The 18,103-nt window shown below is 35.6% G+C and overlaps 1 protein-coding gene across 3 annotated transcripts in view; it reads right to left on the bottom strand.

Annotated features, from left to right (window-relative positions):
• The window catches only part of GALNT13 (polypeptide N-acetylgalactosaminyltransferase 13), a 187,306-nt gene that overhangs the window by 16,752 nt on the left and 152,451 nt on the right, over window positions 1-18,103 (bottom strand). For all 3 annotated transcript variants that reach the window (XM_025166288.2, XM_007427590.4, XM_088146568.1), the window contains 3 exons: window positions 14,216-14,355; window positions 8,993-9,091; window positions 2,238-2,372 (listed from right to left, as the gene is read on the bottom strand). In XM_025166288.2, coding sequence (XP_025022056.1) covers window positions 2,238-2,372; window positions 8,993-9,091; window positions 14,216-14,355 — 374 coding nt within the window. The remainder of the gene's footprint in view (window positions 1-2,237; window positions 2,373-8,992; window positions 9,092-14,215; window positions 14,356-18,103) is intronic.

The following is an 18,103-nucleotide window of genomic DNA, read 5'->3' as shown; positions in this document are numbered from 1 at the left end:
CAATAATGATAACAATAAAAATACATTTCAACACGTTTACCTTATCATTATATATTTGGAATTTTGTGGGTTTTTCCCTCTTTCTTAATTCAACTTGGTAAGCCAGCAACGACAACAAAATAATACTACAGACAAAACTGACTTTTCTGTGAGTCTCTTATCAGAGACTATAAAGTATTTCCTTTTTGCTGGCTCCATCTAATGGCGGATTTTGATTTAGCAATCATGGTTTTTCTATATGCTGCTAAGACATAGCTTCAAAAAACTCTGGTGAAATATATTTTCAAATATATCCCATGGCAACATTTTCTGTAAACTATTTATCTGCTTCTAAACATAGTTTCAACCTAAATATTAAAATAGTATCAAATGAATTGTACAAATATGATCAGGCTGTCATCTGGTTTTTTTAAATTGCATGAGCTTTAATGCAGTAATTAATCAGTAATAACTGCAAATACCTGTGTATTGAAGCAGAAAAATAATACACATATGTATCACATAAAGTTTTCCCCCTGAGGGAGTCTATCTGATTCTTAAATATTTTCCCATAAAAGTACAACTAAATATGTGTCAGTGAAATGGCATGGACTTTTCTTTCTTTTTCAATGCTACAACAGTCTGACTCTATCTCATATATTTATCACATGTCTTCTTGCAGTAATGAAATTGCATAATGTATGTTTTGCATCCCAAACATCCTGCTGGCTTAGTATTTATGGATGGAGAATTATGCATCTAGTCACAATATTTTATGGGAATGCATGTTTTATTATGCAGCATATCATTCCCAGATAATGAAAACATCCTTGAAATAATAAATATTGCTGGTTTATTGGGAAACAGATCACTGCATAAATTGTAAGTTTCAAAATTACAGTAGGTAGGAATATATTTTCCATGTGAACTTGAAAGTATAATCCCAGTGTGATGAAGACCAATCTGTCATATCTGAAATTAACTCTAAGTTGACTGCAACAGCTGCTCCATTCCTTCTAGTTCAGTAGAAGGAATGCAAATACAGAAGGAAGTCTAACAAGAAGGCTCTTCCTTGCCCACTCTCACCTATGCAGTAAATGATGGCATAATTTACTCCACTGATTACTTCTTTGTTTATTTCTGCTGTGGTCAACTGCCCAAAAGAAGAAGAGCTGTTATTGCAACCTATCCCTTCCAAGCAGAAAACCTAGCACAATGTCCTTTATAGGATGTTCCATGATGTGTCTTCATGATGGACTCACCGGTCCATCTAAGTCAAGATTCTGTGGAATCCGGATCTCTGCTAGAATAGTCCACCTCAGTACACAGAATTAACTAGACTAACTTTCTGCCATAGGAATTAGTTTACTTCCCTAACTGTGTGCCTCACTACTTTCTTTAGTATGCTAGCTTTATCCTTTCATCAATAACTTTTACTTATAGACTCCGGGCTGACTTGGATTTGTGTACATACATACTGTGCTCAAAAATGTTTACCATGTTAGGCCTAAGAAGAGGTAAAGGAAAGCAGGCTGAACTGTCCTGATTCTCAAGCATGTAAATACCTTATAACCTTAGAGACTTTCCCACTTCAGATCAGAGGAATAGGAATGGTGATAGCCTGTCCCCATTGTTTAAATCCTGTATCTACAATCCTGTTTTGCAAGGAAGTGGGGGAATGGCTAAAAAGAGACCCTGCAATGAAGTCATGTCAAGCACACATATTCTGAGGGAAGCAGTTTTGGAAGCAGCCACAGATGCCTTGTATCTCTTCCTGCTCCCACATGTTGTGAAGTCCCTCCTTAAATGCTCTGAACAATCCTAATAAATGAGTACTTAGTGATTCACTGCCTTTAAGCTCCATCATGTGGAGATCTCAGACTTAGTACAGGTTGCTGTAGTAGAAGGAATAATCAATTGACACGGGAAGGGGGGTATAAGGGAAAGAGATGCAAAGTTGGTCCCCCCCCTCAAATTGTCTGAAATATAGGGGATAGAAACAGTCTTGATGAAAACATTTGTTATCAGATTTACCAGCCTGCTAAAGAAACTTTAGCCCAGTGTTTCTCAACCTTGACAACTTTAAGATGTGCAGACTTCAACTCCCAGAATTCCTCAGCCGGCATGCTGCGTGTGCCAGCGTCCACACATCTTAAAGTTGCCAAGGTTGAGAAACACTGCTTTAGCCTTTTACTTGCTAGCTCCAGACAAGCAATAATATTAATCAAGATGCTTCATTTCTACATTTGAATAAATACCTCGGCATCATATTCCCAAAGTTGATTTCCTCTCATGTGATGGCACTTCAGCATAATTACAGGCCCATTGAGCCTAGAGACATCCAAACATAAATCATCTGTGCGGATTTCCTTGTCAGCAGTGTATGAAAATACCTGGAAGAGAGAAAGCCCTATTGGTAAAATAACTGCTAATGCTTAAAAAAAAAAGTTAACACACACATGGAAAGCATATAGAAATCAGGTTTGAAACCAAATATATACTAACTCCCATTCCATCCAGTGTCTAGCTACCCCAATGAAAGTGAGCGCACACAACAAAGATTTCTGCTTTGAATTCAAGTGACAGTAGGAATCTGCATCTTGTCTCTTAATCTGTATCCTGTACAGGCAGTCCTCCTGTAACACCCATTCATTCAGCGACTGTTTGAACTTATGACAGCACTGAACGAGTGGTGCTTACAACCAGTCCTCATTGTTACAGCCATCACAGCACCCCCACGGTCACATAATTGCAGTCTGGATGCTTAGTGACCAGCTCGCATTTGCAACGTTGCAAATGGCAACCATGTGGTGTTGTGCTTAATGGCGGTGCGATATTCGCTTAACAATGGCAACCGGGAGTGCCGGAACTGCCGTTGCTAAGTGGCACAGTCACATGATGCCACACTTTATGACTGCATTACTTAGTGATGGAAATTCCAGTCCCAATTACCGTCATTTAATGAGGACTACCTGTATCTTAAACTATGTGAAAAGCGAAGTAGTGCAATGAACTAGACCACGTACTCTGAAAACCAACTTAAGAATGAATTCTTATACATCACTACTCAGAAATATTCCTGTATGGTTAAATGGTGTGTACTTTCTTACAGAACTGGATATGGGATTGTGGCTGTACTGTACTCAGTTATCACGATTAAAGCTACATATACTGTACCTTTACTTGACAGTAAACTTCACTGAATTTAATGGGGCTTGCATTTAATGGGGCTTGTATTTCAGTAGCCAGATATAGTGCTTCTTTTTCAAAAGAGCCTGTAAGGATAAATTTGGAAGTTGCCTTCCAGGTGTAAACCATTAATTACCCCAGGATTCTTACCAGACAGTTATAGATAAACAGGGTTAATTCTGCTAAAAACCCTAGAATTACTACGATGGATTTTGATTGCAGAATCCATTTGAGTGACTAGGGAAGCCTGAATGCCATACATTCAGTTACAATTAGGCAAACTGTAGCAAGCAAATAGAACATAAAAATAAATTCTGCACTCAGGGGGTGGTTATGAGGACATAAAAAAAGTAAGAATATGTTTTCAACAAGCTTAAGCCTTTGGGATGCTTTAATCATGTAAATAAATATTCAGATGTAATTCATGAAATGGTTGATTCCAATGGAGATACAGTTGAGAATACTGCAAAATCAGGTTTGTAGGAAGTATAATTCAGTTTTGTACATTTAATTTTCATGTATGCTATTACTATTCTATTGTTAAATAGTCTGATATATTGATAGGTAGGCACAGCCTGGCAGACATTTAAGATCTGAGTCAAAGTGACCTGGTTCAAATCTTCTAATGGCAATTAACTTGATAAGCAGTCTGTGCCTTCAATGGTCCCTGAAATATGAGGTAATATTACTGAACTCCTTATAACTTCATTGCAGGGGTCATAGAATTCATCCATGTAAAGCACTTTAAAGTGTTATATAAATATGAAATGTAAGTTCCCAAACAGTTTAATTAAGCATGCTACAAATATTAAAAGTAGCATATGCCAATTAACAACACATGATTCATGCAATTAGTACAGGAGGGGTGAGTACATTGTTTTTTCAGCATAATTTCTGGAGAGCTGACATAACTGTGATGGCAGCCATAGGAAGCAAGTCCTTGTTTTAGATTTCCAAGAGAATGCAGAATAAATGACAATACCAGAATTGGAATGCATAGTTTCCTTTGCTATTCGTCTCCTTTCAATTAGCCAGAGAGGGTCTAGGAAAATGCAATTGCCCCCATGAACAAAGCTGCAGAACACAACAAGAAGGGAATGGACTTTCTTTGGTTCTGTTTCTGGGGCTGTTCGTGATTCTTTTTGCCTGTGTTTGTGTGTTGACTTTTATTTGTAAGCCGCCCAGAGTAATCTGGAGTCGGGCGGCTTAAAAATTGTATAAACAAAAATAAATACCTAAATAAAATCCTATTTCCATAAGACCTAATTATGGTGGCTGTTTCTCTAGGAAAAGATACATGAAAACGTGCTGAACCTCTGCTGAAAATCTGAAAGTGATACAAATATCTTTGGTGAGTTTTTAAGATTTCAAATGTTTACACACACACACACACACACACATACAATATATATCCTAGGTGTTTGGGGGGTAACAAGAGGGGGCAAGTAATGAAATGTGCAATATGATGCAATGTTGCAATGCAACGTAGTGATGCAAAATCTACTCTTTATGTACTGGCATGCAATGCCGCAACGCAAGCGCAGGGCAGAATTTGCATCATCATGTCACAGTGCACTTTTTGACACTCTGGCATCCTTGCGGATTGCGAATGGACAAGCCCCCCCTCCCAAATATATATTACAAAAGACTGACTTGGAGCAGCAAAGGATTTTAGATGTAGTAGCATTATAATCATAGAATTCCAGATTTGGTTACATTTTGGATGTAAAAACGAAGAAATGTAAAATGAAACAGAGAGTGAGAAAGAAAAGAAGAAACATATTGTAAAGGGGAGAGGTAGAAATTACTAATTCCAAGCTACCACTTGGTTTGAAGGCAGATCCTGGTCAAAATAAAATTAAGTGGAATTAAAGCAATATAAGTGGCATCTATTTTAATTATGTACAAGGCTCCCAATTATTTTGAATTCACCCCTCAACCAACTTAAAAGTATTCTAATCAAAGGTACAGGAAAAGCGTTCTCTCTTAATTGTTGAAAGCAGCCTTTTGCCAATTAACGGCAGAACGCTGCCCTGGGCAAGGCGTACAAATTGAACTTGATTGCATGACCAATTAGAGAATGCATGCAAATCATTCTAAGTTACCAAGTAGGTGCTTTAGAAAGGAAAGGGATTAAAAACAGATTTAATCATATTTTATTTACTAATATTCTAATATTTAGTCATACACGATACAGAGTTCTTTATAAAATGTCTTTATAAAATGTTCTTTATAAAATGTCACAAAGGCTTAAACACAAAATATACATATGTAAATGTATTTTATGTAAGCAGCTTTCAATAGCCTGCAAGAAGGAAAAATGCTATAATCCTTAATTTATCATTTATATATTATTGGGCAATTAAAAGAGTAGGAACCCCTCTCACATAAGACCTTTTTTAAATATATGGGGAAATATATTGGAATATTTATTGCCATTTCAGATGATGTTGGCCAATGTAAATAAAGGACCCTTTACTTGCATTAATTTAAAATAAAATTATTTTATTATGCTGTACTACTGGATTTAACTCTTCATTGTTCATTGGTCAAAATATCCACATTTTAGAACTGGAAATGGAAGAAAGATACATTTTTAAGTATAAGTAATTGGAGTGCAACAGTCAAGTTCATTTGGGAAAGATAATATTGCATGCATAAGCCAGATAATTGAATATTTTTCTAATAAAAGATTTTTAATATACTGCTGATTTTTTTTAGTAGGAAAAATATTAATTTCACCAAATGTTTTAATTGTGCTTAAATGATACATGCCTATTGCATCTAAAATGAGTTTCATGAGACACTTGACATTTAGCTTTTATTAGAAAAACTTACAGAATTTGTATATCTGTGTGAGAAGAGGTAATGTCAAGTAAAACTGTGTTGCTTCTTTATTTCAAAAGAATTATAATATAAATATGGACATTAGTCCAAATACGACTCTCCTGCTACTGTCATAAATTGTGTGTCAGTCAATTGTATCAATTTCTATCTTGTTGCTCTAAAGTACATTATTTCTACAAATTATTTTAAGAATGTCAGAAATAACCTTCAAGAGATTACAGACTCTCCTAAATAACTGGCCAAAATGTCCAAAAATAGTTAAATTCAATGGGGAAAAAAGCTCTTATAACAACCAGCTGTAATGCAGATGCAATGCTGTTATGCAGTTGATAAATTATTTTTAAAAAATAAAAATTAAATTAATCCTAGTTATAGTGATTCTAAATCAGGGCAGAACTTGCCTGGAAATTGAAACTGCCAACTGTAAAGAAGGTCCATATTTGTTATATTCCTGGCACGAAGGCTTCAGAATAAGCCTTCATATTTAGCTCAGAATGAATGACCTCTTGATAATTGGGATTTTTTTTTTCCTTTCCAGTTCAACATAGAAAATACGGCAGAGCAATCAGAAGGGGACTGGGGCTCCAGGGTATCCAGACAGCACTCAAGGCAGACTGCCCACTTCTACTTTTATTATGTGCCATCAAGTCAGTATAGCAACCACACAGATAGACCTTCTCCAGGATGATCTGTCCCCAACCTGGCCTTTCAAATCTCCCAATGGTGCACGCATCACTGCTGTAATTAACCCTATCTACCTTGCTGCTGGTTATCCTCTCTCTTTCCTTCCATTGCTACAGACTTCTCAAGGCAGCCATAACATGTCCAAAATATAATTTCAGCCTGGTCATTTGTGTCTTGAGTAAGAATTCTGGGTTAATTTGTTCTATGAACCATTTGTTTGTTTGGCTATTCATGTATCCTCATGGGGATTCTCCAATACCAAAATCCAAAAGTGCCGATTCCCTTTCTACCCTGCTTCTTCAAAGTCCAACTTTCACTTCCATAGACTGTCACAAGGAAAGCTACCGCCTGCATGATTCTTATCTTTGTGGGTATAGACACATCACAGCATTTGAATATTTCTTCCAAGGCCTTCACTGCCACCCTCCCACATGCTAATCTGCAGTGTCCTTCTTGACTGCTGGTTCCTTTACTATTAATAGTTGATCCTAAACAGAAGAAGTTATTCACTACATCAGTATCTTCATTGTCAGTACTAAGGGTGGTTGCTGTACCTATTGTCATTAGTCTAATCTTCTTCATATTTAATCGTAGTCCCATTTTTTCACTGTGCTCCTTGACTTCATTACCAGAGCTTGCAGTTCATTTGCATTTTCAGCTATCAGAGTAGTATCATCACTGCAAGTTCTTTATGTTTCTTCCCCTAATTTTAAAATCATGGAAATCATCCCCCCTTAATATATATTCAGCATATAGGTTGAATGAATAAGGGAAGAGTAGGCAACCTTGTCTCACTCCTTTGCCAACCTGGAGCCAGATTTATGTTTTGCCACATTCTGTCCAGACTGTGCTTTCCTGTCCTGTGTTCAGGTTTCACATATGAGATGCTTCAAGATTCCCAGCTTCGCACGGTCAACACAATCAGAGACCTTTATATAGTCAATGAAGCATCTGACATCTACTTTCACTGAATGTAAAGAGGTAGTAAATGTAAACTCTTATGTATATAAACTGAAGTTTCAGTTCTTATGCAAAAAATCCCATGCTCTGGATTAATCTGCTTTAAAACAATGGAAAAAGCCTCTCTGTTCAACTCTATTTTACTCTAACACCTGTAATCAGCCAACTACTAATTAACTATATATGGACTAGATATTGCACTTTTGTCTGCGAACTATTAAAGTATAGGAGGAATAAGGGGATGAGGTCTGCCTAGGAAAAAAAGGAAACACTTACTTACTCTGTTCATTGAAAATATTGTAATATATCTTAAAGCAAAGCACAGCATAATGTAGTAGCTATAGGACAAGCTTCTAATACAATTGTTGGAATCTCAATGAAGCTTCAAATTGCTTAACCAAATTTGGTGTTTTTCCAAATTTGGTTTTATTTTGTTTGTGTTGATTCAATACCACTTAGGAAAAGAACCATTATTTAAGCATACAGATTTTTGAGGAAAAATGGATCTATTCCAGTATGTTCTGTTAGAATGTTTCAGACTATCTATGTTCTAGTGGAACAAAACCTAGAATTTTTAAAGTGTTCTACTATAGGGAACAATCAAAACATGAAACAACCTCTTTTATGTTCTAGTGTCATAAAAATAGGTGATATTGCAGGATTCCATATGTAACTTACCCCAAAGCTCACAGAAAAATTGCTCAATTGATGATTTTTATGTTTTATGCTTTAAACTAAAATTCTCATAGCCAACAATTGAATCAATAGTTAAGCACATTTTTGCAGCCTAGCCTGCCTGCACAAAGAACTACATAACTTAGCTAAGTAACAGCAATGAATTCACTTGACAAACACTTGCCATGAATAATATAATAAAACCACAAATACATTTTTCTGGGTATTGGCTTGAGGCTTCTTTCTAATGCACATTATTTGTATTTGTTAATGTATCTGCAAAGCTTATCCCACACACAAATCAACATAGATTTTGCATTTCGCAGTCTGAAAGATCAACATCATAGCAATTCTACCTGGTATGCACACGCCCTTATATATCCTTTCTTAATAAACACTGCCTTGATGTTATGTTAGTCAGAGTCAGAATCCATGGCCTCATCCGTATGATGATCAGGACTGAAGATTTGCCCTTATGTGTACACAGCATTGCAATAAGTGTACAAAAGGACTGGAGCTGGCACTGTGATGTTGCAATGTTCATTTTGCCACTCTTCCCACCCACCCCCCGCACTAATGCCTATGTCAATATGCTAAGCCTTACAAATAAAGTTTAAAATACAAATAAAGTTTACAAATAAAATAGGATACGTTTTACCTGATTTCCTCCCATGCCGTGACAGTTGAATATGCCTACTTTTTCATTTTCCTTACGTCCCATGTTATCTAAACATTGGTTTGTCTCAACGTTTCTGATCTGTGAGGAAAAATAAAACCAAGTAAATTTAATAATAATTATTAAAAGCTTTAGTTAAGGAAAAACAGAGGGAATTAAATGGTTTTGAAATTATGTAAAATTTAGAATGATGTCAGATTACACATATATGCTTACTCTGTGTTCAGTATCAGTCTTCAGTAAGCATGTCTACTCAGAAGAAGCTCCATTAGATGCCCTGGGAACCAGGCACATGTTATTTCTAGATGAAACATTAAGTTGCATTAATCCCAGTATTATGTAAGTAAAAGGACCACTGTTTTCTCTCACACAAAAGAGAGAATTTTTTTGAAAATTATGCTTTCCAAAGTATTGCTTTTGGAAAGTGACACTGAAGCTCTCACAAATGGCTTTGAATGAAAGATAATAAAAAAGAATGTATGCCCTATTTTAATGCTTATATTACTTGCACAAAGAAAATTCTATTTGTTTCACAGCATTCCTTATATTTTAGGAGACCTTTCAAACATTATCCTTGAAAAAAAACTTCAGATAATATGAGCAGAACTACCAGTGGGGGATGGAGTGGGGTTTGTATTTGGGATTTTTATTCTTGTAAGCTGCCTGGAGTCACCGTGAGTGAGTTGGGCGGCTATATAAATTGCTTACATAAATTAAATAAATAAATAAATACGAAGCAGATTTTTGCTATGTGTTTCAGCAGGGAAAACATCTTATAGCCAATGCTGTTTCTTTTTGTGGAAAACTTAAAGACCTTTTGTATTCAAAGCTGAGAATCAGGGCCATTGCAACGCTAAAAATGCTTAAGATTATTAAGATGGCCGACTTTTATAACTGAGTAAATGGATAAAGGTGATGGATATGCTTAAATTGACATGGACTTTGTGTAGAACATTGCTATTGTCCTTCCTCTGGAAGCTTGCCAAGACTCCATTAGTTCTGATTTTCCACACAGTCACTTCTTACTTGCATATGCTATGTCCTATCTCATAAAGGCATTGTAATGTTTTTAAAGGTAGTCCTCGCTTACCGACCACTCGTTCAGTGACCATTTGAACTTATGATGGTGCTGAAAATAGAGACTTGCAACTGGTCCTCCAAGTTGTGGCTGTCACAGCATCCCACAGTCACATGATCACCATTTGCGACCTTCACAGCTGGCTTCTGACAAGCAAAGCCAGTGGATAAGCTGGCAGGAAGTAGCAAGTCAAAGTCATGTGATTTGGCAACTGGGGCACATTTATGATGGTCACAGCATCCCACAGTCATGTGATCACCATTTGCAACCTTCGCAGCTGGCTTCCAACAAGCAAATAAATGGAGAAGCCAGCAGGAAGTCACAAGTCGTAGTCCCATTGCACTTAATGACCTGCGGTTATTTGCTTTAATGACCGCAGCAGGAACTGATGGAACTAACCTTGTAAGTTGGCACAGTCCTGTGAGATTGCGCTTAACAACCGTGCCACTTAGTGACGGAGTTGCCAGTTCCAATTGTGGTCAGTAAGTGAGGACTACCTGTAAAAATGGCAAGTCTAGACAAGAAGGGATATAGAAGCAGATAGAGGCAGGAAGTCATCTTTCATTTTTCTTGGAAGAACTCTTTCCAGGTATATCATCCCACTGTTATCCTCCCATTTGATTAGAAGTTAGACAACACAAATCTATTCAACATTACTGGCATTTTCTGTGTGGTAATTTTCCTCTTTCGCAGCTGTAAGACCAAAACTAGCTTTACATCTTCCGCTCCATGAACCATAAACAGATAACAATGACCATCCTTTTAGAAATATGTAGAAGAGCTGTGGAATTCTTCATGCAGCTGAGATTATCTACTTGGAATAGCAGTCACTGAGAAGAATTACTACATGGAAATCTCTTTTAAACAAGGATATGTTAAGTAAGGAGTATAAATTCAGTCATAAAAGTAAGATATTTTCCCCACTTCTTTCATTAACAGTAATTGAAGGAGTTCCAAGTTCTGTGGTGAAGTGACCACTAAATAAAATGTGAATACATGTTCAGGCTACCCACACTCTCTCCACTTCAAACACAAACTCCACACACACATTTTTTAAAATGGATATTAAGACAACCAGTGTCTAAACTGGATATGCAATTCCTGAATAAGCACTTGAATAATCCATTTATGAATCTGGGCTTCGATGATTGGCTTTTTACTAAAACAGAAGAAAAAGAATGTAAAAAGAAATGTTTATTTCTCAGGAAAAAAATACTACTTGATCAAGATTTGTTCATTAAGTAAAAATTGGACAAGCTTCATTAAACTAGTGAAGGACTTCTTTCCAACAATTTTAGGGTTTCAGGCTTCATAATTTTTATTTCAGAATGTCAAAAAGATATCTAATCAAGTAAAATGATAGATTATTATATGATAATACTCCTAGCATCTAGATGCTAAGAGAATTATAAACTCAGACTGATTTCAAATCTTGCTTTCAAGATCTGGATAAGTTTGGCAAATATTTCAAAATGGAGAATATTTATTATATGCTTTTTGAAGTACTAAACTAAGCTCTTGGTACCAGCATATTTAAAATGGGACATTTCGATATGAAAATTGAAAATTAACTGCATGTAATACATGATGGCAATAATACTGTTCCTAGTTCTATTTTACTTTTTTATTAAAAAGTGAAACATAAGATCTTTGAATTGAATACTTCCATCTTATATATGAATACCCCAAATTTGGAATTTATCTATGTATTAATAATTACGGAGTTATTGAGCATGGGAGGCAACAAAAAGATTATGTTTCAGTATTGGAAAGATAGCATGATCTGAGATTCAGATACTTGGATAGCTGATCTGTGTTCTTTCCATTTAGGAATCATCTCTCTAAGTAACATAATGGAAAGATTAAACAATATAATTTTGTACGATCAAGGTATGCAATATGTTTAAAAATTACTGTGAATGTTCTCCTGTATGAAACCTAATAAGTTTTTTGTTTCATACTTCTCTTTCTATTTATGCTTTTTCCTTTTTCCATATAGTAAAGCAATGAAATATTAAAGAAATGAAATATTTAATTTCAGTATTTCAGTAAAAAAAATTAAAATATTTCAGTAAAGAAATGAATTTTTTTTTAAAAGAAATCAGAAAGGAGGGGAAGGAACCATGAAGGGATGGGGGCCAAAGATGTACATAAAACTCATCACAGATGTTTTTCAGTGATTTCCTCAGATTTCTCCTACCTTTGTAGAGCAAATTAATGTCTAACTTTGCTAACATAAACTATTCCACATTTTGTTCCATATTTTTTATTACTTCATCAATGCGCAAGTCTTATTCAGTATCAGGAATATATTCAAAATCACTGTTTTGTTTTTCTGTCAGTGTCATCTATGATGTAGTCTGAGCTCTTTTAATTTTCTCCCCCATGAGGCATCACCTAAATGACTGAAGTCTGCAATGCTAAACGCTGATTTGGACTTTCTTCTAAGTAGACGTATTTAGCCCACACTGCATGTCTCTACATAACCTTTCTTTTGATATTGAGCTCTTCCTAATAAATGGTTCATGCAAAGGTTATTCTTCCAATATCCTATATAGACTATTAGGAGAGAAGGGAAAACCCCTAAAAACTTATCTGAAATTGACAAGCAGTCAAGGCTTCTTTCATAGTTATTTGAATTTCTCCTCCCCTTCCCATAGAAACCCACACTTATTGATAAAAGTAAGGTGCTTTTTAGCTATTCATGCCTTTACTCATTTGAGTTTGCCATTCATTATATGCCCTGCCCTGCAAGTATTTCTCTTACTTGAAGATGTTTTTTTAAATAGCCTTTAAATATTAGATTTCTTTCTTAAAATCTTATTTGATCAATTGCTTTGTAAATTGGTGGACCACACCTAGTTTTGGCATTTATAATTCTAAAAGTGGAGATTAAAGTCATTTCTGCCCATACAAGTTTTCACTTAAAAAAAAAAACATGGTAGATCTCATAAACAAAACATTTTTTTGGCTCAAGAATGAAATAAAATGAAAGAAAGCTAAGTAATTGCTAGGGAAAATTATCTGGCAATGTTGATAGCTTCAAAAGAAGAGCAGTTTCAGAGACTCAGTAATCCCTCCAGAAAGCAAGTATAGCTATCCACAGACCTGGCAGACTTGAATCCTCTTGGGAAGATATGTGGAAACAACTTCTAATTCCAGAAAGATCTGGAAACTATATTCATTATTTTATAACTGAATGCTGTGAAACCTTCTCTTCCCAAATGTTAATGCAATGGACTTTGTATACAGGTAGTTCCCAGTTTAAGAACAAGTTCCATTCCCAAGGTCTGTCCTTAAGTTGAATTTGTATGTAAGCCAGAACAGTACTATTGTATAATACTGTATAAATATTATTGTGTAATTAACTCAAACCATTGTGTATTTACCTTGAATTATTGTGTATTTAACTTGAATTTTGCTACAGTAGGCTCCTTTCTTAACTATGGGTTGTCCATAAACTGGGCGTTCTTAACCTGGGGACTACCTATCTGTCGAACAGTTGCTGCAATTAACATCATTTGCATCATTTCTGTCATCATGCAGATGCAGATGCTGTAAATCCCTGCAATGCCCTACTCTCCAATTCAGCAGATCTTTTTCAGTAACAGAACCCCCTTTACTCAATTTGTCTGTTAAAATGAGGCTCACCTATAATGATCTTACCTTGGTTTCTTATCCTAACTTATTTTATCCATCATACCTTAGCCCTGGATGAGCTTAGTGATTCTACAGGTTTATTTCCCAAGTTTCCTGAAATCAATGGATCTGCCTACAGATCTCTATTGATTAGGTCTGAGCAAATCCTTCCATGAATGCAGGTGCTGGATCAGTTTCTCTTCAAGGCATGGAACTGCTTGAAAGAAAGCTGATGAACCCAGCCATGGTTTAAGTCTTGGAACAGCTGGGACTGCAGCTGCTTTAAGGAATAGATCAGAGCAGGACTTTACTTGCGAGCAAAGTGTCTAATCAAATTATTTCCTCAAGTCTAATTTTGATAGGGTCAGACTATAATTAGTCCCAGAGTATAAACAACTTAATTCAGTCCTGAACTGAATTGCATTTGTGCATCTGAGATATTCTTCATTTTTAAAAACAAATTCTCATGCAAAAGAAACAATTCATACCTCTCCAAGGGAGTAATAGCGTCGTGGAATCTGAGAATCTGGATACACGTTTTCTAGGTACCATGAAAATGGTTTACATTTCAAATTTTCTCTCAATGCTTTTCTGACTGATACATCTCCATAATCCACTTTGACAACTCCTATATTTTTGTTAGGAAAAAAAAACAATGAATATTCAATATCCTTTTAAGCAACATAAAGACAGAGTTTTAGCACTTAACTATACAAATGTTACTTTATAGTAAACTAAAAGTTTACTATATTACCTCTAGGTCAATAGGGCATAAACAATGTATATAACACCCTCTCCTTACTGTTATGTTATTGTTCAAACAATATTTTGTTAGATTTATATCCCTTCAGGAGTTCAAGGCAACATACATAGCACTCCCTTCTCCAACTTGCCCCACAGCCGCAACTCTGTGAGGTTAGTGGGACTGGGAAAGAATGACTGCCCCAAAGTCACCCAGTGAAATTCTCTGTATGAGAGTATAAGTAGTCCTCATTTAGTGACTGCAATTGGGACTGGCAACTTGGTAGTTAAGCAAAGCGGTTGCTAAGTGAAAAATAATGTGACCACGACTGTCCTTATGATTTTATTTCAGCTTTCCTTTGCTTTACAGTGTCAGAAGGATACGGCCCCAAACAGATGGGTGAGCCCAAACAGCAGGGAAGGTTTCTGGAACTCAACTCACAAGGAAGCTGGGTAAAAGGGCAAACCTTATAGCCCTTTTTCCCAATTCCCTCACCCTTTGGAATGCTCACCTCAGCACTGGGATAATTAATAAGAAGAGAATTAATGTTTGCATTTACATTCTTTGGAAAGGAAAGGATTACAAGAGAGTGAGCAGGCACATAATGGGGAATACACATTGAAAGCAATGCACTAGTACCGGCTGTTTGCCTAGCGTGCACACACACTTAGGAGGCAAACAAAAACTTTTAGTGTGAAACTGATTAGTGTTTTGTCAGTGTCAGGTAGCAGCACCAGCTTGCTGGAGGGTTTTAATCAACTAATTAAGGTCACAGAGCTGAGCTTGTTAACTTGGGGTTAGCACTTTTAGGGACATGCTGCACTGCGGAGAAAGGAAGCTCAGAAAGAGATAGCTTGTTTAGGCAATCTCTCCACTCTGCGAGAAGGAGGGAAAAACAGGTCAAGCATAGGACAACATATACTGGCTATAACAGTGAACATGTGACTGAGACAAAGACACTGCAAAGGTTGTAAATATGGGCATTGGTTACAAAGTTACTTTTTCATGACCATCATAACTGTGAATGGTCACTGTCCAAGGCAGTCACTAAATGAGGATCACCTGTAGGCTTGAATCTGGGTCACCCTGGTTCAACACATTAATAATTATACCAAGACACATATGTATATATTTGGTATTATAATACATCTACAGATTTGCTCTCTGGTCACTCAAAGTTTCTTATCCCAACTGAGTAATCTATGTGGAACTTAGTGTAGTCCTTTGTGTTTTAACATATTCAATTGAATTTCTTTTTTGGTAGATTCTGGTATATTTGTAGAAGACTGCAGTCTCTTATGAACAGTGCCATTCTTCTAAAGACAGAAGCCATTCCCAAATTAGTAGAAATTATGTTCCCTCCCTTGCAATCAGTCTACAGCCCACACAAAATCTTCTGCAATATCCCTCAATTCTCCAAAATGGTTTTAGAGGATACATGGGAGTTACAGAAGAGAAACAGTAATATGAGTCAGACATATTATGGTCCAGTGTTTCTTGTGAAAGCAAGTGTTTGGGGGGAAGATTAATTTTCTACAACATGTATGTAATCCAGAATTAAAGCCCTATCCCCATCTGCATATTTATTCTAAAAGGATAACAAGAACAGGGTTAGTGCAAAGTCTTAGAGATGATCATGTTTGACAACATTTGGTAATTTTAAAACAGACTTATCTTTACATATAGACAAATGTATCTTATAATGAATGCAACTGCAATTTATGAATAACCAATTTATGGAGTTATTTAAAAAATGTGGCAAGGTCGAACATGCTGAAATCGAATATTAATAATGGTTTACCTAAGCTTCAATCTGTGCAAGATGGGGGAGCAGATCAAGATCTATCCAGACAGAAAGATACTAATAAAATGAAGAAAGTGGGAGTGAGAGGAGGGATGGAGGATGGAATGGAAGATAACTAGGAGTAGGTCTTTGTACTGAAGAATTATGCATTTAGTTCCCTAGCTGGAGAATTTTTTTAAAATTTTCTACCTTCTGAAACTGATTCCCACAATCTCAAACTTATTTTCACCCTAGTAGGCACAATCAGGTAAAAAAATAACTGAATTATGAGCTGACTCCAAAAGGCAAACCTAAAGCATGAGCTCTTTTGGCAATAAAGAAAGGAAAACCCCAAATCAAATAGTAGCCCTTTGTCTACAACTTAACTATTGTAATATTTTCAAATTATTACAACTATATGCAGAATAAAGGAAAAAGTAATACAAATACAAGTTATACTTATAAAAACTTGTTAAAAAGTTATCACAAATACAAGAATATAAAAAAAGAGAATGCAGGGGGAAAACCCCAAAATAAACAGTAAAATGTAGGTTGATAACTAATAAATTAAAATGTCATATGACTAATATATTCTAATATATCATTAGAAGCTTATATAATTTAACTATTTTTAGTGAAAAGCTTATGTTTACCCTTAGCATCCACCAGATGGAACTCTTTTCCCATAAAAAGCCAATTTCCAGAAACAGAAGAGGTTTTGATAACCTTTGAACGAGCAGAAATTAGTTCTCAACAAGGAATGAAAATCTATTTTCACATCTAAGTTTCAAATGATGCCTTGAGTTTAAGTTGAATAATATAGATCCATGAAATTAAATTTCTTTCTATTTTTTCCAAAACGTTTCTACCAGGATATCCATGATCATTTTAAATTTGGATATATAGCTTTATAAATACTATCAATATTATTCTACTTGGAGAGTTTAGTAGTAAGTGCTGAAACAAATGTATTTAATTAATTATTTTAAAAAGTAAATGGAGTAATAGATGTAGGAGCTTTGCAGCAGACAATTCATAAAGTAATTAAAATGGGGAAATTTGCCAACCAGTTCTTATAGCAAGGAATGTGCATGACAGTGGCTGGTTTTGTCTTATTTGATAATTTCTATGTTCTCCCCTTAAATTCTGGTTGCATATAATTTATCCCTCTACACTAAAACTCTTTCTAGCACCCAAACAATATTACCTGCTCTTGTACAATGCCCCTAGCATTACAACAGTTTGTCTTAAATCTCAATGTTAGTATACTCACTGTTATTATAACTACTAAAAATACGTTTTCATTTCCATGTAATTGTTTTGATCTACTATAAAGGCCTTTAGGTCTTCACAACACAGCAGTATCATAGACATACCATTATCTCCTGATTATTAATGGCCTCACTTATTCCTCATGATATGGAACACCCCATTCTGTAATTTTTGGTATTAAATCAAAGGAGACATGTCAAAATCATTCATGCAAACATAGGTGTGTGACAAACTAAGGGTGACAAGAAGTTAAAGTTTTTGAAGAATAGTCCCCAGAAAAATAAATTCATCATTGCTTCTCATGTAGCCATCTGAATCAACTATGAAATCTTTCAGTTTTATCCTAGTCATTAGATGTTCTGTAGCCAATAAGGAAGGGAATATATAGGACCACAGCAGGATTGATGTATTTTTATTATATTTTCATGCCAAAAAGGGAACTTTAGGAAACTTTTACTAGTTCAGTACAGTTTTACTGTAGTTTCAAGTTCAGAGATTACAAGATTCAGAAGAATATTGCCTTTAACCCAAGCAATCTTCCTAGGGGAAGCAAAACCATGGATATATATAACTAAACAG

Source organism: Python bivittatus, unplaced genomic scaffold, assembly GCF_059951505.1.
Source record: "Python bivittatus isolate LINGU-HERP-01145 unplaced genomic scaffold, Pbiv_v1 ctg000480_np1212, whole genome shotgun sequence".
NCBI classification, from domain to species: domain Eukaryota; kingdom Metazoa; phylum Chordata; class Lepidosauria; order Squamata; family Pythonidae; genus Python; species Python bivittatus.
This window is presented reverse-complemented; position numbering and strand designations above follow the sequence as displayed.